The sequence below is a fragment of the Pyrus communis genome, chromosome 6 (assembly GCF_963583255.1).
Source record: "Pyrus communis chromosome 6, drPyrComm1.1, whole genome shotgun sequence".
Lineage (NCBI taxonomy): Eukaryota > Viridiplantae > Streptophyta > Magnoliopsida > Rosales > Rosaceae > Pyrus > Pyrus communis.
The window spans coordinates 26,052,223-26,078,215 of NC_084808.1; the positions used below are offsets into that span (position 1 = coordinate 26,052,223).

Here is a 25,993-nt window from a genome sequence, read left to right on the forward strand (position 1 = left end):
TGTCCTTAAAAACACAAAAGGAAGGCCAAAAAATCACAAGGCAATGTAAGGCAATAGTTATTTGAGCAATAGATAATAAATTATAGTCAAGAGAAGGAACAACAAGTACAGAATCAAGATTAAGGGTATCAGAAAGAGAGATAGCACCTTCCCCAATGATGGGGGCAACATTACCATTAGCAACACTCACGTTAGTTTTGGTGGATGGGTTTAGTGATTGTACTTGTCTAGAATCACAAGTCATATGTTCAGTAGCACCATAATCAATTATCCATATATTATTCGGAACAGATCCAGAAACCTTTAAAGCCTTACCATCATTACTTATATGATCAGAATCTACCTTAACTTTGGCAATCAACGCACACGCCTCATTATAGCGGGGATGGCGAGTCCAGCGTGTCATTGCTCCGCGTAAGTTGAGTGCAACATCTGAGGTGATTGATAGGGTCAAGATTCCAAACCAATTAAGTCAAACAATGTGAGACCCTGAAAAACAAACAATAACCCCAAATAAAAAAGACAAACTTATTTTTTTACTTTCTCTTTTCTTTTTTTCCTTTTTTACTTTTTTTCTTTTTTTCTTTTTTCTTTTTTCTTTTTTTTCTTTTTTTTATTTTTTTTTATTTTTTTCTTTCCTTATCCTTGGGACTTCCTTCGAAGCACGGAAACACAAGACAATTGTGGGGACTTCTTTCGAAGCATGACAAGGCAAGACAATTGTGGGGACTTTCTTCGAAGCACTGTAAAGCAAGAAAATTGCAGATGGAACAGATCAGGCGTGGGTGCTGGGGTGATATGTTCAAGGTGGTTAGCAGCCGTTTCACAGGTCTCGTCGACGGAATGGCAGGCACAGGTGGTGGTTCTCAATCGGGATTTGCAGCGGTAATTTCTAGGTGGTGGCCACGTGACGCAACAGCGGGTAGTGGTGGGTGGCTGCAACGATCGGCTCGGTGAACTCGGGTCAGCAACGACGGCGTCGCTCACTGATCTGACGGTGCATTGCACAATTGGTTACGCAACTGGTGGTTCTCGATTCTACGCACAGTGCGACTTCTATATTTTTCCTTTGTTATTAACCTAGGCTCTAGTGCCAAGAAGAGAATGCTTTTGGAATAGTATTGTGTTTCTATTCATTTCTCAAGGAGGAATTTATAGTATGTTACAATCATATCAATAAGGAAAGAAATAATTACATGAAATCATACTATGCTAAGAATCCCAAGATTGTAGGAATATACACAAAAGTCAACACAAAGGAGGTGCGGCCATTGTACGAACAATATTGGACAGAAATTCCAGTAATTTTTTCAGAATTGATGAGAAATGGAGCTTTGGGATTCACACCTGTTTAGGTTCCATGAACCCTAGAATTTGGTAGAGAGGATTTGGGAGGGAGGGAGAAGATGAAAAGTTCCCGCTAAGTGAGAAATAAATAATTCCGGTGGATTTAAATTTAACGCTGATTTATTATTCTCTAAATAAGATTAACTAATGAACGTAACAACAAGTGGATCCGTGGCGCAATGGTAGCGCGTCTGACTCCAGATCAGAAGGTTGCGTGTTCGATTCACGTCGGGTTCAATCCCCGCTTGTTAATTTTTTTTTTCTTTATAACGAATTAATATTCTAAATAACTCTGATTATTTCCCCAAATTTCGAATCCATCGCGATTGATAAAAATAAATAACTAAGCAGACGATCAAACCGTGAATTCAATAGAAGAAGATTTCTCCTAATCGCCTTACAGGAATTTTTTTCATATATATACAGAAGAAACAGGTCCAATCCAAAACATCTAAACCATCAACTTCTTTGGTTTCAGCCAAACACAATCATCTATTTCTTGAACTTTAAGAAACCGAATGAGTTGCTTTAGTCAGGGATGAAGAAATCAAATTTGACATCAACAGAGCCTGAACTGTCTCCAGTATCTTTGTACTCGATATTTGTTATCGACCCAGTCTCGTCTCCAATCTGGTATTCTGGCTTAACCCGTCTTACAGGTACAGTGACGGAGTAAATGGTTCCCACATCAGTATCGGCTGACACACTCAGCTGAACTTTGTCTCGCGATTCTATCTCGACGAAATCTGATAGAGCGTGCACAATGTTGTTGACGATCAATCTTTTAGCCTCATCACTAACTGCGCATCTGTCAGAGAACAGGATCATCTTCAACCGCTGCTTGGCAATGTTAGCATTTGAGCTCCTCCTAGATGCTGGAGATGGGAATAGTATCTTCCAAGCCAAGTTTAAACGGTCAAAGAAACTCATGTTGATGGCGTTGAGGAGGAAGCTTTCGGAATCTTGGCTACTTGAGTTCGATGACAATTGAAAATCTCCAGATAACCGCTTGGAATTTTGACGAATGTTACGTCTATCAAATGACATACTGGGCCATTTTGGCGTAATCTCAGAAATGCAAGACCCTCCATTTGGAAAGCTAGCAAAGTCTACCTATAACACAGCACAAAACTTGAAAGTTGAGCAGGGACGAAGGGGAAGACATTTCCATATCTTATTAAACCGTCTTATGTAGCTCGACAATTAGGTGCAAATGAAGATTTCAACTTCTATTTAGGTAGGTTTTCAAGAACAAAACGATAGTGATAATTTCTTTCCCTTCATGAAGAAGGAAAAACGTTAGGGACGCCTCAGTCCAACTGCAACCATACAGATCACAGAAGGTAACCGGCCATAAACAAAAGTAGCACTTCAATTTAACATTGAGTTCAGAAAAATACCTTATACTACTCTGCATACAAACACCATGGAAGATCACAAAGATGGACAAAGAGTGATGCATTATATGAAATCATAGCTCAATAGACAACTATCATACCCTCAATCACCCAGACGACATCACTTAACTACTAAGAAGAAACACACAAATCTAGAATCGGCCACCCAGACGACAAACGCAATTCAACATGACAGCAAAGCAAGTGAACAAAACAAGAAAGTATTTCCAATAAAATCTGACACCATGGTCATCACTATGACTCTGACAACAAATCGACAATAACTATGCGAAAAACCCTTTCAGCTTCAGATCGACACTTTTAAGCGGAATCGGAGATGAAATACAACAAGTAAGACTCTAAAGGACCCTCAACCAAGTCATCATTCTCCTTTCAGCTATCAGTCCAAGCTCCAAGGGTTAAAGCCCTCAGTTAAATGGGCATAAATAACTAAATTGCACCATATCCTTCCAACTTAAGCTTGTAAATTAACTGGTAGTTTAACAAATTCGATACAATCATTCAAATTTTCCTTCCTAAACAGAATAAGAAATCTACCATAAAAATTCACAAAATTCTCCGCCAAGGGACGAGAAAAATAATAGTATCACGCTTGACCTCAATCAAAACCCAAATTCTCAGTTCATTTCTCTCATTTTCCCGGGAAACAAACAGCCCAGAAATCCAAATTCGAGGAAATGCACGAAACCCAGACAAAAAACAAAATATGAGAATTTAACCAAAAAAAAAGAAGTTCGGACCTTTGAATTGGGCCGAAGGGTTCGGATAGAGTGCGTGGAGTGAGAATTCAGCGTAGCCGAGACACTCAGATCCCCCAAAATCGCCATTTTTCTTCTTCCTCCTCAGTCTCTCTGCTCCTCAGAAATGCTTACTCCTCGCGCTTTTGGTTTCCTCAAAGGGACTGGCTTTCTCAGCCGTCCAAGGGTTCAGGTTGTCACTGGCTAGTCCAACATAAAACTACACGTCGTTTGTTCTCGGGTTCAAACGACATGTCGATTTACGAAAAGTTGGAAGAGGGGCAAAAACATACAACTACCAAAACTATTGCTTCGTTCACTTGGAAGACGGCGGCGAAATTATAACTTCCCAAAACCTTGAAGCTTTCAGTGAATGGGGAGGTGGAGAGCCGCTGCTTCTCTTCTCCTCAGCCGCGTGGCCGCCGCCGGAGCTTCTAAATCATCCGTTCCTGCCAAGCCTCCTTTCCATATACACTGCCCTTCAGCCTCCACCTCCTTCCACTTCCGCTTCCTCAATTCACGACCTTTCTCTGCAATCCCGTCTCGGATTTCGTTTGAAGCCAATGATTACGACTCTGAGCCGCCCTGCTACGCTCGGAGTCAGAGCCAAGCTAAGGACGACGAAGAAACGGGAAAAATACCTATTAAAGCCTACTTCCTTTGTACCAGGTTAGCCGTCATAGTTCTTAATTTTGCGAATCCTCGTCTGGGGTTTGATTGTTTTTGTCATATGTTTATGTGGGTCTGTCTCCATTTGTGTTTTTAGTTTGATATAGGCTCGTATTGTTTCTTCAAGCTGATAACTTTCATTAAAGAACATTGCTTTAAGGTTTTGTTTTGCACATTCTGACCATTTACTGCTGTTTCAATGCTCCTATGATTTTCATTTTCTTATGTTTGATCTGGGATTTTGATTTTTGTTTCGGGGTCTGTCGTGGTTTTTGTACTGGGTCAGTTCCCTTTTCCGTAGTCTCTCTCACTTTCTCAGTTGTTTCCGGCTATGTTCTTTATGATTTGGCTTTCTCAGATTCATGGTTTTCGCAGTATCAATTTGAAGAGCATGCAAGCCGAGAATTTAATCAATGTCATTCCTCCTTCTTCTCGCTCATCGAATTACATTGCTCTCAGATTTTGCGATTTCCCTTCAGAAAATACTGTAAGATGATGGTTCATTGAACAATTTGATACTTAGCTCGGTTGAAGTTCTTGTTGTGATTAAATTTCCTTCTTGAGACTATTCTGCTGCATGATATACATACAGAAATCATTTGTGGACATTAAATTTGCGTTGCGGGAGTGCAATGCATCCATTTTCTTCTGTTAGCAATAATAAAAGGGAATTTAGACTGAACCTGGTAGCGCTTTTTCCAACTGGTACAAGCATATTGTCTCGAGTGTTGAAACTGATGCTTGACTTTGCATAGTTCATTAAGCTATTTTCTTCATTTACTTTTTGGGGTAGGCCATGTATGTATTGAGTGATTGATGTCTGGTTGACTACTTTCGAGTGAGGACATCATAATCATATTTATACCCGGGGTCATACCTGGCTTATATAGAGGAACAAGTGCACTTTTTCGAGTGAAGAAATCATCTCCAAAGCTACAAGTGTGCTTTTCTTTTTCAGTAATAGGCTAATAGTGATATGATAGTCCTTTCATTATCTTGCTGCTTTCTTTTAGGAATTTGGAGTCTGGCGTTATATGGTCGTATTCCAGTATGGATCTGCTGTTCTGTTTAATGTTGAGGATCGTGAAGTTGATGGTTATCTGAATCTAGTTACAAGACATGCTTCTGGATTACTTCCAGAGATGAGAAAAGACGGTAAATTTATTGAAGATAACCATATTTCATTTGATTGCTCAATGTGATCTTACACTTCATTTGAGTTCAACTGCATCGAATCATCAAATGCTAATTTTTTTAAGATATTAGTGTAGTATTCTTCTGAAATAGAAAGGCTGAAGATATTTTGAATTATTACGATAATTAATTTGCCGTTTGGCTTTCTGTGTGTGCATGCATTAGATTATGCTGTAAAAGAAAAGCCACAGCTGGATGAGGACATGCAGGGTGGCCCAGACTACATAGTTCTTAAGACTTTGGACACTGATTCTATTCGCATTATTGGCAGTGTGCTTGGCCAAAGTATTGCTTTAGATTATTTTGTTTCGCAGGTAATTCTTAACCAGGATTCAATTTTGTGTGAAAAGATTTCTTTGTGATGGTATCTTGCGTCTTTTGTAAATCAACATTGCTGCATTTCAAATTTCTGGAGAACCTTCTGTATTAGATTAAGAGAATCTAAATCTTTCTCTATCCTCTCCAACCCCGCGGTTGCACGGGTCTCTCTTTCTAGGTTGATGGTATGGTTGAAGAGTTTGCAGATATAAATCGTGGAATGGAGAAAACTGGAACATTCACAATGCACAAAAAGAAGCTCCTTCAACTTGTTGGGAAGGCAAACTCAAACTTAGCCGATGTAATTCTTAAAGTTGGTCTTTTTGAGAGGTAATGCCATTGTGCTTTCTTTGGTTGTTTGTAGCGATATTTCAAGATCAGTAGTATTGCATTTAAAGTTAGTCCTTCTGTATACTGGATGATCTAGATTTCTCACAGACCTTGAATATTGCATTTCAACCTTAAACTGTAATTTTCAACTTCTCCCCTTTTGTGGATTAGAAATCTTGGTACCAACTTATAGTGAAATTCAGAAAATAAGCAACGACTTGGCTGAGCTAAGATCAGATTGAACTGAATTTTGGTACCACCAGTTGCCATCTTTGTTTATCTGGAATTGCTTCTAGTGCTTGAATATATCAGTTTGGTTCATAATATGCATTGCAGCTTTTAGGATTTATTTTGTTCTTTATCCATCAGATCAGAAATTGCTTGGAGGGATGCAAAGTACGCTCAAATACATGAGTACCTTCGGGAGGAGTACGAGGTTACACAACGCTTTGGAAACTTGGATTTCAAGTTAAAGTTTGTAGAGGTAATTTTTTCCTTGTAATTATTGATTCATCTTTGTTCTTAAATCATGGATACTTAATTACCTCATCCCGTCTCAGTTGACTAGAAAGAGAATATAATTGAAATTTATTTCTTGAAAAAAAACATATAAATGGACAAGTTACTTATAAAAAGTGAGGTTGTATGTTGCCGGCGTAGATATTATCTTTTTCAATACATTCACATTTTCTTCGAAACTAAATCATTCTTTCTTTGCAGCACAACATTCATTTCTTGCAAGAAGTCCTTCAAAACAGAAAGTCGGATCTTCTGGAATGGTGCATCATCTTCCTGTTGAGCATAGAAAACATAATATCACTATACGAGATTGTTCGTGATTCAGCTGCAGCTTAGCATTATATCACTACACGAGATTGTTCGTGATTCAGCTTCAACATCTCTGTGATCTCGGAAGCAGATGAGAAAAGTTGCAGCAGCCAAAGTTACCGTAGGAAATTAATTTTGTCAACAGAGAAAGTGATTTTTTATGGATATTCTTTCACTGTAAAAAAAAATCCTGTGATTCCTTTCTAATTAAATTGCAATTTCAGTATACATCCTAACTCATCTTTTACGCGCCTTTCCGTAGAAAGTTCATTTTTACTGTACCATATGCCTTAAACAGAATGCACATCAAATAGAAAGAAAGAAAAAGAAGGAAGCAACTGATTTGCATTATCCATCCAATAGACAAAATGTGAGATTTTTTCAGGTCATCTTCCCACTAACGGCAATAGAAACGCCGATGTTACTCTAAACTCATAATTTTTCTACACTCACAGAGTCACGTGATGTTTATGTAAACATCCTTTGGTCTCGACTTCTTGACGCCGGCTATAAACCACACGTCATCGGACTTAGAACTTTCAACTATTACACAAGTGACCGTAACCCATACTAGAACCTTTGTCTTCATTCCCTCTAATCCCTGTGAGCTTTCCCCTCAAAAGAATCGCCTTTACCCGTTTTTGCATACCTCATAACAGAAGAATCCTTGAATCTAACTTCACGTGTGGCAAAATATCTATTACCACGAGGACCATTTATCCGATTAAGCCTCATTCTTTCTTTCTTATTTTCCTTTGTTTTCTTCCCCTTTTGGATGCTAAAGGTTCTTCTGCACATGGTGGGAATCACAAATCGCGTAATTTTCAGGCCATTTGATTGACGACAACTTTGAACATATGTAGGTTATTCCTTCAAATCCTAGTTTGGGGAACGAGGTCGGGCCAAAACTCACAGAGCATATATCGTTACGTGTCTATTTCTCTTCTCACATGATTAAAACGTAGTTTCATATCCAAAGACTAATTCAGTAATCTAAGGCAAATGAATGGCATGGACGAATAGATTAAAAGGTCTACTAAATAACAACTTGACTTGTAAACAATGAGAAGACAATTCACATCCGTATTAAATAAAAGATAGTGTTATTCACACATCCAAATTATCTCTCACACACCCTTGTTAATTTTTTTGCCATTGATATTCTTCAATTCATTAAATCGTACAGCCAATTGAGAGGGATGTGTGAGAAGTAAAAATAAGTGTGTGGATAGCACAACCCTAAATAAATTGAACAAAAACAAATCATGGATTTTCACTTTAATCCAATCTTCTCAAGAGGTATTCAATCTCAACTTGCTTTGTGAGAGGTATGATCCAATCTCCATAGAGACTGGCAACTAAATGTGGCTTGATTTGGTATACAGGGTTAGCTGCATCATCCTCCCCTTCGTCGATTTTAACCTCCTGCCCGTATCGTTTCGTCTTCATCTCCACTCTCCTCTTGATCGCTGCTTCCACTGTTTCGAATGTCAGCAACACCATCAGTTGATTCCTGTCCTGCAAGAACCACACATCGGCACAAGAAAAAGACGCCGTCAATATATGAGATAATGAACCATCAAGCAATGCCATGATGAGGGCACACTTATAAGAGGAAGCTTACTTGTGCTCTAATGGCAGCCTCGTATTCTGCAGGGGATTGACGGAATTTTGCCTCTGCCACGAATTTCCCATAGTGGATTCTCTTCGAAAGCGCCTGCAACAAACATCCAACATCGGAAAGGAATTTGATAAAAGGGTACACTAAAAGGATTGATGTAGAATCTAACACAACAACGCAAAGTCTTAAGAACAACAGTAGGGAACAAAAACATCGAAAATGCAAACTACTGTCCCGAACTCAAAATTTCAAAAACCGGTTCGCAAGAGCAGAATTCAATGAACTCATGAGGAGGCAAAGGATCCATATGTCATGGACAAGGCTAGGAGAAAACGTTAAACTGAGATGCAAACGAAAGGCCAAACTAGAAGGCCCAATGCAGACGCCACAAACTAAACAACCAGACAGGAGACGAAACAGAAAAACAAATAAAACAATCCTCTCAACTATAATACGACACTTAATTACCTAAACTAGTATAATGTGATAACTTAATAGTCTATTATTTGTGTTTGTCATAATTTCTGGACCGTTACGTGAGAATCGTGAACTTCTGTAAATTCAGTTGATAGTGGTTTACCTGCAAACAAAGTGTGTCACAAACAGCATCTGATCCACAATTACCGTTGCCTCCTGCCTTGACTAATCTGGGAAGGAGATCTCTAAAGTACATATTCCAAACCTTATTGTTTATATTAATCGAATCGGCATACGGATGCAAAACCTAGTTTCATTATCAGAGAAAATGCCAAATCAGGTCAGAAATCACTTCAAAAGCATACACTAAAACAAGCCAAATTATGCAAGTAAATTTATAAAGATACAGAACAAGGGTAAATTATCATGCTGTGTATTAGAATTTACCTGTGGATACTGCAAAGGAGGAAGCATTGGCTCAGGTAAGTGTGCTGGGAAGAAAGGATGTTCGTCAGGGCTCTTGTATCTCCCCGCCTGGCATGCGAAAATGAAGGGCAGTTAAGAAAATCTCCGGCATCATTAATAATAGGATCGTAGTAGTTATATTAATCTTTTTTATCTTATTTAGATTACCTGGGCATGGAGTTTTTCAGTTTCCCTGACCATAAACTCAACCAGTGAACCACGAAATCCTTCCATCGAGAAGGTGTCATGGTCATACGTGTCTGCATTATAACAGTACTGAGCCCGCTCCAGAAGGCTAAATATTATGCTATCCTCTTGTCGAATTAAAGAGTGCCTTATACTGTCCAGAGTTAAGATTTCGCTCTCATCCACCCTTTTCTTACTTAAATATCTACACGAAAAAGAAGCCGCATGTCAGAAGTTAGCCTGCGGAAAATTATCGATTCATTAAGAAATAGCAAGTTCATTTCCTTTTACATAAAATCTGCTGATACATAGGCTTTGTTGGGCACATCTGAACTAGTTATGATCTTAGCAAGTATGCTAATTGGGAAATGAGTGCACAATGATAAATTTCCGGCCGCCAAGAAAAACATAACATGATTCTACAAAACATGCAGCACTCGGCTGCAAGTCCAAAGTTATTTTATTGTAACAATAGGTCGATTTTCTACGTTCGATCTCAAGCATAATAATAGACTAATCACGTTTCATATACAAATAAATAACAAAACCACCTCACCTGACAAACAAAGAGTATCAAATGAGTCAGCTAATCTTATTTAATCAATAGTTTTCAGATAAACCAAGACCGGACTTTTCTAGCAGGCAAAACAAGAAACTGCTGAACTTCATTGGTAAACTCAAAGGGTTGATTTGCAACAATATCCTGGTTTTAAAAATGCAAGAAGTAGAGTTCTCTGGAATTACACAAATATGGGAAGAGCTTCAACTCACTAACCCAACAGAAAACTAGTGAATAATTAAACCTCAAAACCCTTTGAAAACTTATCTGACATGTAATTAGATTGTTAAAATCCTATGGGAAATGCTCCTCAAGAACACTGCTGTAATCTATCTGTCGTTATTAATAGAGTGCAGATTATACAAACAACCTTTCCTTGCAAGAACATTATGCAATCAGCAAACCGTACAATCCCAAGTTACTCACTTTCAGAAAACCATATAATTTGATTATTCTCCATTAGAATTTCCCTTTTTTTTAATGGCACTAAGCAGCAATAACATAGCACTAAACAGCCGATGTAAAAAAAAAAAATTAAAAAATGAAGAACAAAAAAGTGAAAACAATCGTCTTTACTTGATGGGAGAGGTTGCACAAGAAGAAGAAGAAACTTGGAGAGGAAAGTGCAGTTTTCTTCCGGGATTTGATCGGAAAAAATTGTTGGGTGTGTTGAAAATGGTGTGGGAGACAAAATGTGGAGTGGGTATTGAAGGCCTTGAGGCGTTGTGGGCTGAAGCGTTGGGAACTGAAGCTTGCAAGAGCTTGGCACCCATGGCGATCACTGGTGCGATTTGATTTGTTTGGACTTGTTAACGTACGTTATGGGGATCCTCAAGCAAAAAGTGCTTAAATAAACGTTTTCTGCTGTGGCTTTGTGTTAACGGCTAAATTCACACGTGGGCACAAAAAAAAGAAGTTGGTGACTAATTGGCCAAATTTGACTACATTATGGTAAGAAAATTGTTATGCACATATTATGTTTTTCTTTTTAAATGGTCTTTTTAATCATGTCCGTTATTTTTGTTTTATTTATTTAATATGATGATAAAAAATAAAGATGTTTGAAGAAGAAAATAGAAGTGCGTGATTAACTATAATTCACCGACAAAAATGTGAATTGTGAATATTAAAAGGGTTATTATTGACACTTTAAATCATCTCTAATGATGATGTCAAATTAAAATGTTAAATTTCATTTTTACAGCTGATGTGGCTAAACAACTTTTTGTAAAGTCTAGTATTCCGCCCAAGATGTCAAATAAAAGTAGTTTTTTGGTTTTTTAAAAAACATCAAGTGGGTTGGATTTAATAAAATCGTCAATAATTGAATAAAAACAAAGAAATATGTTGCCCCAACATTAAAATAAAATAGAAAAAATTGACGTTGCATTCAAATTTGGCATCAAAGTGAAGAATGTCAATCCATGTAAAATTTTGACATCTCCTTTGGAACCAGAAAATCACTTTTGTTTGTCAAAACAGTCCAAGTAAGACTTTTTGACATCTCCTTTAAAAATGCTCTTAAAAACTGGAGGTCTCGTGTTTGAAACATGCTGCTGGTGTGGAAGCCAAATTTGCGGCCAAGGGGAGGTTGAAATGCATCTACGAGTCTTCCCGACCACCAGAAGTAGTGGATAACTATGACTTACCACCAGTTGTCCAATTTTTTTCTTTTTTAAATGCTTTTAAAAAATTTATTTTGCACTTTTTAAAACAAATTTTCTTTTTCTATATATTATAATTGTGGAATCCATGACGACTTTTATGAAATGTAAATCACATCTCACTTGCTTGTAACGATCAACTTTAATTATTAAATAATTTGAAAGTGAATTAAAGGTTACTAATTGACAATTTATTTTGTTGTTACATGTGATTAAAGAGGGTGAGTGGAGATAAAAAAACTCGAGCACATACGCCTTTTTCTCGAAGAAGTAGGTTTTTTTTTTTCACGCACACACATGCGTACCATTTCAAAAAGTGGATTTCTTTCTACCATTTTATTGGAAATGTCGTCAATTGGAAACTTTCCAACAAATGACTTCCAAGTCTTTAGCACGTTAATATATTACTTAGAAAAGGTCTTTTAACATTCCAATTATTATACAATTATATATACAGCAGTTGTTAGGAAAATTAGCGTTTAGGTGAGAGAAAATCATTTAAGGTGGTTTAGATATGTGAAATGAAGATCTACATATACTTCAATTAAAATATGTAACTACAAGACGGAGGCTCATGGCAGAAGCAGTAGAGAAAGATCTAGAAAAACTTAGAAAATGACTTTAAGAAAAGATACGGAAAAACGTAAAATTGAGTACAATGACGTTCTAAGATGTATACAACCAATCTCACTAAATAAAATAAAACTTAATTATAGTTGTTTTTTGTTTAATAGGAAAATCACATGGCAATACAATACATATGTAACCCCAAGAAAATCACATGGTGCTCAAGTAATATTGCTTATGCAGGGTTGAACCCACTAATTAAGATTCCATGAAATAATTGATACATTGTCGCTTAAAGAAACAAATAGGAAAGTAAAATGTGAGGATGTTCAAATTTTAAATCATTATAATTCAACTTGCCACCTAACCGTTTGACAACTCCACAATTTCCAAAGCAGGTTTATAAGAAACTTTTAGTTATAACGGGAATACAAATGGTACACCACTTGTTTTAATATGAATTGTAAGAATTTTTATTTTTTAAGTTATTAACTTTTTAACACACACATATCCTATTATTTATTTAATGACATGTGATGTATCATCCCGTATACCAGTCTTACTAAAAAATCTCTTGAGGTTCATCTTCCAGACTCAAAATTACATAACTAACCATTCAACTCCATAAATCTCCTAGCCTTACAATAAACCTCCGTCAAAACAACCCTCGAACCTGGTCAAATCAAGTTTGACATCTTGTTTGTACAATTAAATGTCCATAATGTCCGGTGGCCACCCATTTTTATCTTTATTCAGAAGGGCATATGGGTCCTTTAACAACAAACCCTCGTTGCCATACTTGTCCACCAAGCTACTCTCGTTCACTCCAATCCTGTACTCCTTTGCCACCTTCCCGTAAAATGCATCCGCCGCCCAGTGTAACCCTATCGGAACCACCTGCACAAACATAGATCCCGGCCGGAGAAAAAATTGGTGAGTGAGTACAGCCCCATGCACTCCGATCATTGCATGGCTTGCATTCAACAATGCATAAGATTCATTCAATGGGGTTGTGGTGTTGGGCTCAAACACTTTGACATCAAATCCCACCTTCTTCATCAGCTCCACCACCCGATCCAGGTTCGCGACCGTGCGTCCACGAGCCCCCTTGCGGTTGGCCCACACGAGTATCGGTTGAGGGTCAGTGGGGTCGGATGCGAAGATTTTGCGACGGGACGTTTCGGTATAGGCTTGGTCTATGAGAAGACGAAAATCCACGAACGTTTTTGGAGTGGATAGTAGTGTTTGGTTTATGGTCATGAAATCATGGGAGATGAGGCTTATGGTGGCAGAAGGAAAACAGTGGGTGGGTGTAAAACTTTTAGGGATGATGATAGGGGCCTGGTGAACATGCGCATTAACTCTGGGAACTTGGGAGACCACCACTTGGTGGCCTCAGAAGCCACGATTACAATGTCCTGATCGGGGCGGAAGATCGTGTTGACGGTGATGAAGAGTGGGATGAACCCGTCATCAAAAATATGGTAGAAGTTGCGTCTTCGAATGCGCCCGCCGGCGCTGAATACCAGTACCGGAACGTCGTGTTGGACCTCACACGGCGGGCCTCCTGGACCCGATGTGAGCGTGAAGTTCTTGATGGTAGGCATAATGAAACCGTCGAATTTTCGAGGGTAGGGTTGGATATTTTCCACCGCCGGGGGTTGGGCTGATGAGCTCATGGTGAAGAATGTCAACGTTTTCGAGTCCAGGACAGTTGGGCCGTTGATTGAGCATTGATCGTAGCGTGCATGAGTTCGGTCACAGATGATTGTTGTGTTCTTCACTGGAAGTTGCAAAGATTCTTGAGAGTGTGAATTTTGTGTGCTAATCATCTCCAATTTTTCATGAGCTCCTTCTAATTCTGAAATCAAAGAGTTAATTTTAATAAAAGTTCAAAAAAAAAAAATTAAAATATAATAAGAAAAAGAAAAAAAATTGAGAAATTCTAATAACCTTTCCTATTTATCCTTTTCTTTTAGCCTTCTTCACATGGCTTTTGAAATGTGGCATTTGCTTACGCTTAACTAAAAATTTAAGGGTAATGCTAAAAAGATAAAATTTTGTAAATTAAATAATATGAAATTTGACGATTGAATTATTACTTAAATGTTGATCAACGTATGCATTTGTATTGGTGACATATCATTTATTTTATAAATTTTGTCTATAAATTTAGTCTTCCTAGAGTTATCCGAAATTGATTTTTGAAAATACAAATCAGTTCTCTTCTCGCTACCCTTTAATAAATCCAACAAACTAAAAATGAATATAAATTGGTTCCATCCACCTCTCTTTACCATCTTAACCTACCCGTCTCTACCGCTTCCTTCTGCAGCACACTTGCCGCCATGGGTATCCTCAAACCTCTTCACCTTATCACGTCTTCCCATCCAAACGCTTCTTTCTCATAAAATTGGCAAAACACACGATGTTTTAACAGGGTTTAGGCCTCTTTACACTGCCACAACCACAATAGCCACCGCCACGCCGCAGTAGAATTGAATTCGATGATGAAGATATCCAACCTTGTAAGGCTCATTGTTTCTCGAGAGGCTAAGGCCGCTGCACCTTAAAAACTCTACAAAACCCCAAACCTAGACAGCGCCAATTTAAAATAATTAACTAAAAACCCTTTGAGAGAATATTTTTGCGTTTTTACTAACAATTGGTTTTCAAAATATTTTTTTATCAAAAAAATTTCAACTATTTTAAAAATACGTTCACACTAGTCTTAAATTTTGAGTTTCAAGTGTAAGTAAAGTTCACATATCAAAAGCTAAGTGAAGAAGACACCCAAAAAAATAAGGACAAATGGGAAAGTTTGCATTTCTGAATACTATTGAATTACCGGTGGACCAATTAAGATCTTTGCGAGGGATCACTGCATGCAACGAGAGACGGAAACAATCAATAAGATAAGGAGTAATGTTATTCATACCATGTTTTTATACTACATTCCTATACCATTTTAGGTGTCATCTGATGTGATGTGGACAGCCACATCATTTGAAAAATTTACAAAACCCAAGGAAATGAAGGAGAAAGACTCCTCGTATACCACAATCATCATTTAATTAACTAGTTTTTTTTTAATTATTAGTTTATTAAATAATGAACTAAATTTAAAAATTAATTCAAATGATGTGACTGTCCACATCAAATGTCATCTAAGGTGGTATGAAAATGTGGTACAAAAATATGGTATGAATAGCATTACTCTAACTAATAAAAGTGGTGGACAATGCATGCAAACCTTTATTTAACAAACGATATTAAAAATTATGTTAAATTAATTTAAACTACGAAATCAGTGATTTAAGTGCAGAGAGAACTTGTTAAATCCAAATATGTGTAGTTGCCATGCAAAATAAGATGAAAATTGGACAGGAAATGGAAATGTTTGAGCTTTTAATTAACTAAATTAGAAATTAATTAATGCGGTAATTTCCTACCTTGGTGAGTCTGGTTTGAGTATGTAGTAGCATATTTTTTAAAAGATCTGGAGGTTTGATGCAGTGGCGGATCCAGGATTTTAAATTTGGGGGGTCCCATTAAGAAAGGTAAATTTTTTTATAGACAACATTAACAATGAAAAGTTAAATATAATACATTTCATTAAAAAATCATACGCAAAACAACATTACAAGTTATAAAATCCTAATTTGAGCGTCCACAACGGGGTTTCATAGTATGAAAATGTTCTATGATAACTTCATTACCAGTACATAAAAAACCATATTTCTCAATATAAATAACTAATTAAGTCACTCAACTATCTTTCTCAATGAACAAATAGATGATGCTATTGTCTTTGGCTTGAAAAATCTCTCCATATTTTTTATTTCTAAACTACGCATTTAACAAAAAAAAAAAACACAAAACATATACCAATTGTTAAAAGCGGTCCTATTTTCTTTTTTCTCCGCTTGCGATCTAGGCGGACTAGGTGAATTTAAGTAAATTTATTATATACCTTTAGTATTTTGGTGAATTTAAGGTATAAGATAAAAGTTCAAATAATTACAAGTTCAAATAATTACAAGTTCATAATAATTTACATAATATTTTTAGAGATCATATTGATTTATATTGAATTTTAAGACAAATAAGTATGTTAAATATGTGGGTGTAGAAAGTAAAATGAGGTACTGAACGCATAAAAAGGCAGCCACACCAATTAGCAAAAATACACCTAGGGACTGACAACCCATTTTCTTTTTTGGAAAGATCAACTTGATGTTAGCTGTCCAAACGTGATTGGACCAATTAAAAAATACATTAAATGGGAAAGTTTGAGGGTGGTCACGTGGGAATGAAGGGATGAGAGAGACTCATTTAATCATCTTCTTCCTGCTTTCGTCTTCGCAAGAACAAAACCACCAAACCCAGAAGTTACAGAACACCCTGAACAGACCTCGTGTTCGAGTACGAGGGGTCCTTAAAAAATTTCTAGCAGCAATTTAGGGTCGCCGAGAGGTCCTGGGACCTCCTAGGTCCCTCTATAGATCCGCCACTGGTTTGATGAGATGCTGATCTGGAATACAATGACAAAGAAGCACAAAGCCAAAGCCACCACCGCAGCCTTCGAAACTGTCTTCTTCATATCATCTTTTGACCTTCTTTGACTAATGGCTGCCTCTTACCACTTCTTTCTCTTCTTTAATATATATATATATATATATATATATATATATATATATATATATATATCTCTGTGTGTGTGTGTGTGTGTGTGTGTGTGTGTGTGTGTGTGTGTGTGTGTGTGAAGAGGGAGGTATATGTATGGACTCTTGGACTTTTGAGTTGTAGTGAAAATAGTGGAGTTTATATAAATTTGAACCTGCATGTGGATGCTCTTACAGACTTATAAGAACTGAGTTTGTGACAAACGACCAAATTAAATGGGATCATGGGCTTTTGGAGAAAAGGTACTAAATAACTAACCAGAGGTAGGTCTTGTGCTATTGATAATTTTGAGGTAAAACTAGCTAGTTTTTCCTTTAGGTAACGATGAGTTCTAGTTTCAAGTTTAACTCCGATATCAGGTCGTTTTAGTCGTGTTATCATGGCATAACTCGTGTTATTTATACCGTGGTACATATGTTGTTGCATGTAGTGGCGGATTCAGGATTTGAATATTGGGACATCCTAGTGTTGAGGGTCAAGTTTTTTTGTAAAAATTTAGTTGATTCACTGAGGCATTTCGTCGACACTTGGTGGCCAGTTGTCATTATCCAAACCATATTGCGCACTTGTCGACAGATATCGACATATATCGATTTTTATGAAATGTCAATCAAATCTCTCTCGCTTATAACGATCAACTTTAATTATTAAAAAATTTGAAAGTGAATTAAAGGTATATAATTGACAATTTATTTTGTTGATACATGTGATTAAAGAGGGTGAGTGGAGAAAAAAAACTCGAGCACATATACCTTTTTCTTGAAGGAGAAGGTTTTTTTTTTTACGCACACACATGCGTACCATTTCAAAAAGTGGATTTCTTTCTACCACTTTATTGGAAATATAGTCAATTGGAAACTTTCCAAATCAAACAAATGACTTCCAAGTCTTTTTTTTTTTTTTTTTTGGAAGAATGACTTCCAAGTCTTCAGCACGTTAAGATTTTACTTTGAAAGGGTCCTTTAACATGCTAATTATTATAATTATATATACAACAGTTGTTAGGAAAATCAGCGTTTAGGTGAGAGAAAACCACTTAAGGTGGTTTGGAAACATGAAACGAAGATCTACATATACTCTAGTTAAAATATGTAACTACGAGACGGAAGCTCATGGCAGAAGCGGTAGAGAAAGATCTAGAAAAACTTACGGAAAAGCGCAAAACTGAGCATAATGACGTTTTAAGATGTATACAACCAATCTTACTGAATAAAATAAAACTTAATTATTGTTGTTTTTTTTGTTTATTAGGAAAATCACATGGTGTTCAAGTAATATTGTTTATTTAGGGTTGAACCCATTAATTAAGATTCCATGAAATAATTGATACATTGTGGCTTAAAGAAACAAATAGGAAAGGAAAATCTGAGGCTGTTCAAATTTTAAATCATTATAATTCAACTTGCCACCTAACCATTTGACACCTCGACAATTTCCAGAGCAGGTTCATATGATGCTGATCTGCTATACAATGAAAAATAAAGCACCAATGAGTGGCCTAAGATCATCTCCAATGGTTGGGCTCAAAGTTAAATTTTTTAGTCCGGAAAATTTAGCTTTTAGCCCAGAAACAACTTTTTTACTCCAACTGTTCTAGCCTAAAATTTTAGCCCGAGATTATTAAAGAATGAATTTAGGCTATTTTTTTTTGTTAAATTAAATTTAAAAAAAAATAGATATGTAGACTATCGTAAATTAATTTTATGAACATTTTAATCTAAAAAAAATTTAAATTCCGATAAATATTGGGTGGAGTCCACTCCGATTTCTGGGCTAAATTTTGGGGGGAATTTGACATTGGTTTAGCATTTAGCATTTAACCCAAAATTTCCTCTTGGGTTGGAGTGGGTTTGGAGGGTAATTTAGCTTTTAGCCCACCATTGGAGTTGGTCTAAGAGAATTCCTATTATCTCTTTTTTCTTTTTTTTTTAATTAAAAAAATAATTAGAAAATAAAACAACAAGTACAAAAATGAGTAATAACTCCCAATAAAAACTGGTATGATTCAATTCAACATTTTGTTCGTTGGACTGAATTTTAATTTTATTTCCTTCGTCCAAATGCAAAGTTACGTAACTAATCATTCAACTCCATAAATCTCCTAGCCTTTCGATAAACCTCCATCAAACAACCCTCGAACCTGGTCAAATCAAGTTTGACATCTTGTTCGTACAATTAAATGTCCATAATGTCCGGTGGCCACCCATTTTTATCTTTATTCAGAAGGGCATATGGGGCCTTTAACAACAAACCCACGTTGCCATACTTGTCCACCAAGCTACTCTCGTTCACTCCAATCCTATACTCAATATACTCCAAATTTAAATCCTTTGCCACCTTCCCGTAAAATGCATCCGCCGCCCATTGTAACCCTATCGGAACCACCTGCACAAACACAGATCCCGGCCGGAGAAAAAATTGGTGAGTGAGTACAGCCCCATGCACTCCGATCATTGCATGGCTTGCATTCAACAATGCAAGCTTCATTCAATGGGTTTGTGGTGTTGGACTCAAACACTTTCACATCAAATACCACCTTCTTCATCAGCTCCACCACCTGGTCTATAGGTTCGCGACCGTGCGTCCACAAGCCGGTTAGCCCACACGAGTATCGGTTGAGGGTCAGTGGGGTCGGATGCGAAGATTTTGCGATGGGAAGTTTCGGTATAAGCTTGGTCTATGAGAAGACGAAAATCCATGAACGTTTTTGGAGTGGATAGTAGTGTTTGGTTTATGGTCATGAAATCATGGGAGATGAGGCTTATGGTGGCCGAAGGAAAACAAGGGGTGGTAAAACTTTTAGGGATGATGATAGGGTGAGTTTTCAGTTACTTTAAAAACACTTTCACACGAATCTTAAATTTTTAGTTTCAAGTGCAAGTAAAGTTCACATATCAAAAGTTGAGTGAAGAAGGCACCCCAAAAAAAAGGATAAATGGGAAAGGTTCCATTTCTGAATACTATTGAATTACCGGTGGACCAATTAAGATCTTTGCGAGGGATCACTGCATGCAACGAGAAACGGAAACAATTAATAAGATAACTAATAAAAGTGGTGGACAATGCATGCAAACCTTTATTTAACAAACGATATTAAAAGTATGTTAAATTAATTTAAACTATGAAATCAGTGATTTGAGTGCAGAGAGAACTTGTTAAATCCAAATATGTGTAGTTGCCATGCAAAATAAGATGAAAATTGGAGAGGAAATGGAAATGTTAAAGCTTTTAATTAACTAAATAATAAATTAATTAATGCGGTAATTTCCTACCTTGATGAGTCTGGTTTGAGTATGTAGTAGCATATTTTTTAAAAGATATGGAGGTTTGATGAGATGCTGATCTGGAATACAATGATAAAGAAGCACAATGCCAAAGCCACCACCGCAGCCTTCGAAACTGTCTTCTTCATCATCTTTTGACCTTCTTTGGCTAATGGCTGCCTCTTACCACTTCTTTCTCATCTTTAATATATATATCTGTGTGTGTGTGTGAAGAGGGAGGTATATGTATGGACTCTTGGACTTTTGAGTTGTAGTGAAAAAATAGTGGAGTTTATATAAATTTGAACCTGCATTTGGATGCTCTTACAGACTTATAGGAACTGAGTTTGTGACAAACGACCAAATTAAATGGGATCATGGGCTTTTGAAGAAAAGGTGCTAAATAACTAACCAGAGGTAGGTCTTGTGCTATTGATAATTTTGAGGTAAAACTAGCTAGTTTTTCCTTTAGGTAACGATGAGTTCTAGTTTCGGGTTTAACTCACATTGATATCAGGTCGTTTTAGTCGTATTATCATGGCATAACTCTGGTGTGATTTATACCGTTGTGCATATGTTGTTGCAAGTAGTGACGGATTCAGGATTCGAACATTAGGACGTCCTAGTGTTGAGGGTCAAGTTTTTATGTAAAAATTTTAGTTGATTCACTGAGGCATTTCATCGACACTTGGTGGCTAGTCGTCGGCAGCCAAACCATATTACGCACATGTCAACATATAACGACATATGTTGTAGCATATGGTGAGTGATATCGAGAGAATTTATCAACATTTGGTAGGTACAAAAGGGACTTGTATCAAACTTTCAAAGGAATCTTGGAAGACCTTCGCATGTATATTTCCCAGACTCTGAGTGTCTTGGGACCACTTTATTCCTAGTATCACCTTGGTCCCAATATATATCCCTTGATTGAGTGCATGTATTCCATCGGTGGTAAAATAAAATAAAAAACTTAAGTTTGAAAGAAACTGAGTCAAAACACGAATCAGTTTCGACTCACGTTGATATCCCAACTCATTGAACCACCATCCCTCACTAAAATTAATGCAAGGAAACATTACTTTGGGAGAAAAGCTTCGGTTTTCTTAAAAAATAGTGAAGCTTGATTGCTTAAGCATGTTATCCAATTAGTTCTAGGAATTGACACGAAGTCTATATAGTTGTTTTTGTTGGACGTGCGCCACGGTGTTGTATGCATGTCAGTTACACTGAAAATTAGTAGCTGCATGCAGCGCTGTCATTGTTTCCCATCTCTGCCTCTTGCTTGCCTCTGCAATCTGCATGCTCACTCACCTACCTTACTACTCTTCTATATTTTCGGCAACTTTTAATCAATCCTTTGGTAACGTCTTGGCAACTTCTAAGTACATTAGAAATTCATATATAGCGTAATTTGTTTTATATACAATGATATTTGGGGGCGAGATTGATACATCATACGGGTTACATAACAAGTCAATAATAATGTAGTGTAAGTAGTCATGAGAATCGAAACACTAAAACCTCGCACTTAAAAAAAAATCAATTAAATTCGGTTTAGCCATTTTGATTTTCTAATATCTGGTTTTAATTTATTTTAATTTATACTTTTTTTGTTTTTTTTTTTGTTGTGGTCTCCAAAAATATCTATTAAGCGCACTCAGGATTTTTAGTTTTTTTTTATTTAGTCTTTTTTTATATAATGAACAAGTTGCAATGAGAAATTTCTTCTTCAGCCAGATTTAGACAAAACCGAGCTTGGATATGGAATTGAACAATATTTGATGAACAAATACAAAGATAAAAGGTTTTGTTATTGCAAAAGTAAAAGGAGGTTATTCAGTACCATCGTGGATTTCATTACTTTTCTTCCATTCCGTCAAAATATAAAAATAAAATGATTACTTACTAAGATGCTGTAATGACGACCAAATTTGATATTAAAAAAAACAAAAATAAACAGAGCCACTACCAGCCTGTAAATGTTGCTTCCATTATTTCATATCACGGAAACAAAAAACCACAGTAATTAACCATTTTTGTCCATAAATCTCTTAGCCTTTGTATAAGCCTTCTTCAAACAACTCTTAAATCTTTCCAAATCTAGCTTGACATTTTGCTCCTTGAGGTAGATCTTCATAAACTCAGATGGCTAACCTTTTTTCAGAAGGGCAGATGGGTCCTTTAGCAAGAAATTCTCCTTCCCATACTTGTCCACCAAGCTACTCTCGTTCACTCTAATCTTATACTCGGAATATTCCAAATTCAAGGACCTAGCCCCCCTCCCGATATAAGCAAATGCAGCCCAATTGAGCCCAATCGGAACCACTTGAATAAACACATAACCTGATCGAAGGAACAAAGAGTGCGTTAGTGATGCTCCACGAACCCCAATCATGGCATGGCTCGAATTCAGTAACGTATAAGATTCGTGCAATGGGGTTGTCCTCTTGGGATTGAACACAATCACTTCAAATCCCACCTTTTCAATTAACCTAATCACTTGTTTATGGTTCGTAATCATGCGTCCACATGCATTTTCGCGGTAGGCCAACACGAGTCTTGGGCGTGATCTAGTGGGCTTGCGTGTTAAAACCTTGGGTGGGCTTTTGCCCCATAGGCTTTCTCTAGGAGCACACGAAAATCCATGCATGATTTTTTATTTGGTAGTAGAGTTTGGTTTATGGCCATGAAATCATGTGCTATGAGGCCTATGGCTATGGTGGCTGCACGAAAACAACGGGTGGCAGTAGCATTTTTTAGGATAATGATAGGGTACTTGGTGAACAATGCTAGTAGATCTGCATACCTGCTAGGCCACCAATTGGGAGCTTCCGAAACCACGATCACGATGTCTTGATGGGGGAAGATTGTGTTGACAGTGATGAAGAGCGGAACAAACCCGTCATTGAAGTCATGGAAGAAGTTTCCGGTGTACCCACCCGCACTGAATACTAGGGCCGGAACATTGTGCTGGACTTTACATGATGGGCTTTGTGGGCCGGAAGTGAGAGTGATGTTCTTGATGCGAGACATTATGAACCCTTCGAATTTTCGAGGGTAAGGCTGGACTTTTTCCACCTGTGGGAGCTGGGCTGGGCCCATAGTGAAGAATGTGAAAATATTTGGGTCCAAGACAGTTGAACCGTTGATTGAACAGAGATCATATCGTCAATCTGTACGGTCGCAGACGATTGGAAATTGAAGGGTGAGAGTTTGGTTGATTAATCAGCCTCGTTTTTTCATAAGTACCCTCCTCTGAAATCGAAGTTTAAAACAAAATTAGTGATGATATTTAGTAGTAAATGATAATATATCATTAATCTGTATTTGATTAAATTATATTTTATTATGAAAGAGGCCTCCATGCGTTAAGTCGAGTAATATATTAAAGAAGTAATCGAACTCGAGACTGCGGCTGCATTGTAAATGCTATTAATTAACTGAGCTTCAAGCATCGAACCTATGCTTTAAACGTTAAACGACTTATGGTGCATCTGGACTTTTTTTTTTTTTTTGGGTTGTAACTTTGATCTAAAATGGTGAACTTCCTTCAAATTTCTTGAAATATATATGCTTCTAAAACTTGAGGGAATTTGATACGTAATTGCTTTGGATGAAAAATAGCAGAGAGATTGAAAATATTTCTCATACCTTGAGTAGTAATCTTCGCGGAATATGTAGTGGTGGTAGCATATTTGAGAAATCTGGAGGTTGAAGAGAGGCTGATTTCGAACAAAATGAAAAACAAGCACAAGGCTGCCACAGCCACCGCCTCAGTCCTCGGACTTGTCTCCTTCATCCTCCTTGTGCGGCGGGGGCTTGGCTGCCGGCAATGGCTATGTCAAAAACGAAGTGATCAGTTTTCTGCAGCTATATATATTATCAGCACGCCGACGTACGTGGCATGAATCCAATGGAGAACAACCAGGGCATATATGAAACTGCTTTGGATGCTGATAAAATATGTGTTGAGAGAGAGAGAGGTAGGTTAGGGTTCTGAAATTGGGAGGCAGATTGTCTGCCCTCCTGTTTGGATGTCATTCCTATCCCCTTCTATTTTGTGCGGTCACGGTTAAGTACGTTAACATTTTATATTGATTTTTTAGTAGAAATAATAAAATAAAAAGCAATAGGAATATAAAATATTGACGTAATTTAACTGTGACCGTACAAATAGAAGAGGATGGGAAGGAAAAACAATCAGCCTCCCTGAAATTGTACAAGATGATTAGGGAGAACAGTGCGAAATAAAATTTAAAAAAAGAAAGATTAAAGTGACCTATTTGTGCCTGAAAAGAAATTAAATTAAAGCTTTGCTTAAGCTTGCAATCCAATTAATTATTTTCTAATTAATGAAAAATCTTTAATTTTCTTGGAAGTGCGTTGCATGCAAGTCAGTTACATAAAACAGCTAGATGATGTGATGTGTCGCTTTTGCCAGAATATCAAAACATATCAATACCCTTCCTTGTTCATGAATTTCTTGACCACTTAACTATTTAAGTTCTTTCTAATGCTTATATTACATGTTTCGTGATGTGTCTTTTCACGTATTATATCACTTCTATTTAGTAAAAAAAAAAAAAACAAATTCAAATGTTATAGCGTAAATGAAGTAACTTCACGTAATCGTGTTTTGTTTTTTGAATAATTAATATTATTTACGCTAAGGAGGAAATGGACGGGCTTAGTTTCACAATAGGCTAGCAATAATGTGGTTCAAATTCATTTCGAGAATCAAACCTAATACCTCTAACTTATAAGTGAAGAGAAGTATCACTAGATCGTAATACTAAGTGGCTTATTTTTCTTCTTTTTTTCAGGTAATCGTGTTTTGAATATACAAAAAAATTGTTGGGCCACTTTTTTGTGAGTATGGCTAATTTGGCCACTTGGGTTGGTTCCATTGTTGAATTTATGCATGCCCTATTTTATTTTTCAGTATATAATGGGGGTGATTCTCACTAGTTTTAATTCTATTGAAAGATGAAATTAGATATTCTGTGTCGTCAATCAATTTCAAACTTTGTATGATAAACGCGATCATGCATAATGTATATGGTTTGGCACTGCCCTTCCTTATCCATGAATTTCTTGGCCTTCCCATAAGTTAGACATCAAAAACCAAGTAAACCTATTCAAATCCAACTTAACATCTTGTTCCTTCAAATATATCTTCATCAAAATATCCCAATTGGAACCAATTTTAGCAGCCGGACCTTTCACCAAAATGTCATCCTTGCCATACTTGTGCACCAAGCTACTCTCCTCTGCATGAATCCTGTAGTCAATGTACTACAACCTCATAGCCCTAGCCGGACACTCGTAGCAAACCTTTGCCGTCCAGTTGGTGCCGAGAGGATCAATCTGCTTGAACACTGCGCTGGGCCTCATGAACAAGAAGTGTGTAAGCGCCACGCCGTGCCATGCACGCTGACCATTTTGCGTGGCTCTTACTACTTGTACGCGAAGTGCATATCAATCATAGACGTCGGTTCAAAAGTCACAACTTCAAAACCGACCTTCTATGTTGCTAGCTTCGCTTCATTTTGGTTCAAGATGGCCTGACCAACGCCGAGGGTTCGACTGAGTAAGACGAGGGGCGGCCAGGAAGTCGAAGGTCTAGAATGGTGATCGTTTTTGCCAAAGGCTTTGTCTAGGATGGTATGGAAAAATACCATCGTTATAGGGTTGTGCAACAACTTAGGGTTTATGATGACA

At 37.1% G+C, this 25,993-nt stretch overlaps 3 protein-coding genes, 1 non-coding gene and 2 pseudogenes across 4 annotated transcripts; 2 read left to right on the forward strand and 4 right to left on the reverse strand.

Moving 5' to 3' along the window:
- The first annotated feature begins 1,512 nt into the window (after window positions 1-1,512).
- On the forward strand, window positions 1,513-1,584 carry TRNAW-CCA (transfer RNA tryptophan (anticodon CCA)). The gene has a single exon. It is a non-coding gene; the product is annotated as a tRNA-Trp (tRNA).
- On the reverse strand, window positions 1,570-3,671 carry LOC137738144 (cell division topological specificity factor homolog, chloroplastic-like). The gene is made up of 2 exons (XM_068477774.1): window positions 3,506-3,671; window positions 1,570-2,460 (listed from the first exon to the last, which is right to left on the reverse strand). Exons 1-2 carry the CDS (start codon window positions 3,590-3,592, stop codon window positions 1,876-1,878), a joined length of 672 nt encoding a protein of 223 aa, XP_068333875.1. The 5' UTR covers window positions 3,593-3,671; the 3' UTR covers window positions 1,570-1,875.
- Window positions 3,672-3,813: 142 nt separating this feature from the next.
- On the forward strand, window positions 3,814-7,069 carry LOC137738143 (protein RETARDED ROOT GROWTH, mitochondrial-like). Its single transcript, XM_068477772.1, has 7 exons — window positions 3,814-4,171; window positions 4,547-4,658; window positions 5,185-5,326; window positions 5,531-5,679; window positions 5,862-6,013; window positions 6,383-6,497; window positions 6,734-7,069. Exons 1-7 carry the CDS (start codon window positions 3,876-3,878, stop codon window positions 6,866-6,868), a joined length of 1,101 nt encoding a protein of 366 aa, XP_068333873.1. The 5' UTR covers window positions 3,814-3,875; the 3' UTR covers window positions 6,869-7,069.
- Window positions 7,070-8,119: 1,050 nt separating this feature from the next.
- LOC137736527 (chorismate mutase 3, chloroplastic-like) lies at window positions 8,120-10,862 on the reverse strand. Its single transcript, XM_068475785.1, has 6 exons — window positions 10,666-10,862; window positions 9,513-9,735; window positions 9,327-9,413; window positions 9,043-9,186; window positions 8,466-8,558; window positions 8,120-8,359 (listed from the first exon to the last, which is right to left on the reverse strand). The coding sequence occupies exons 1-6, from the start codon at window positions 10,860-10,862 to the stop codon at window positions 8,120-8,122; spliced, it is 984 nt and encodes a 327-aa protein (XP_068331886.1).
- Window positions 10,863-12,928: 2,066 nt separating this feature from the next.
- On the reverse strand, window positions 12,929-16,923 carry LOC137736888 (xylan glycosyltransferase MUCI21-like; annotated as a pseudogene).
- A 5,375-nt stretch (window positions 16,924-22,298) lies between these two features.
- Window positions 22,299-24,071, reverse strand: LOC137736710 (xylan glycosyltransferase MUCI21-like; annotated as a pseudogene).
- Window positions 24,072-25,993: the final 1,922 nt, after the last annotated feature.

What these genes read in the sequence shown, in the direction of transcription:
- LOC137738143 (XM_068477772.1), top strand. Translation starts at nt 3,876, where the DNA reads ATGGGGAGGTGGAGAGCCGCTGCTTCTCTTCTCCTCAGCCGCGTGGCC. An exon ending in TCCAGAGATGAGAAAAGACG is followed by an intron (nt 5,327 to 5,530) that starts GTAAATTTATTG and finishes TGCATGCATTAG; the next exon opens with ATTATGCTGTAAAAGAAAAG. An exon ending in AAAGTTGGTCTTTTTGAGAG is followed by an intron (nt 6,014 to 6,382) that starts GTAATGCCATTG and finishes TTTATCCATCAG; the next exon opens with ATCAGAAATTGCTTGGAGGG.
- LOC137738144 (XM_068477774.1), bottom strand. Translation starts at nt 3,592, where the DNA reads ATGGCGATTTTGGGGGATCTGAGTGTCTCGGCTACGCTGAATTCTCAC. An exon ending in CCCTTCGGCCCAATTCAAAG is followed by an intron (nt 2,461 to 3,505) that starts GTCCGAACTTCT and finishes GCTGTGTTATAG; the next exon opens with GTAGACTTTGCTAGCTTTCC.
- LOC137736527 (XM_068475785.1), bottom strand. Translation starts at nt 10,862, where the DNA reads ATGGGTGCCAAGCTCTTGCAAGCTTCAGTTCCCAACGCTTCAGCCCAC. An exon ending in CTCCTTTGCAGTATCCACAG is followed by an intron (nt 9,187 to 9,326) that starts GTAAATTCTAAT and finishes TAATGAAACTAG; the next exon opens with GTTTTGCATCCGTATGCCGA. An exon ending in GTGACACACTTTGTTTGCAG is followed by an intron (nt 8,559 to 9,042) that starts GTAAACCACTAT and finishes TGTTTGTTGCAG; the next exon opens with GCGCTTTCGAAGAGAATCCA.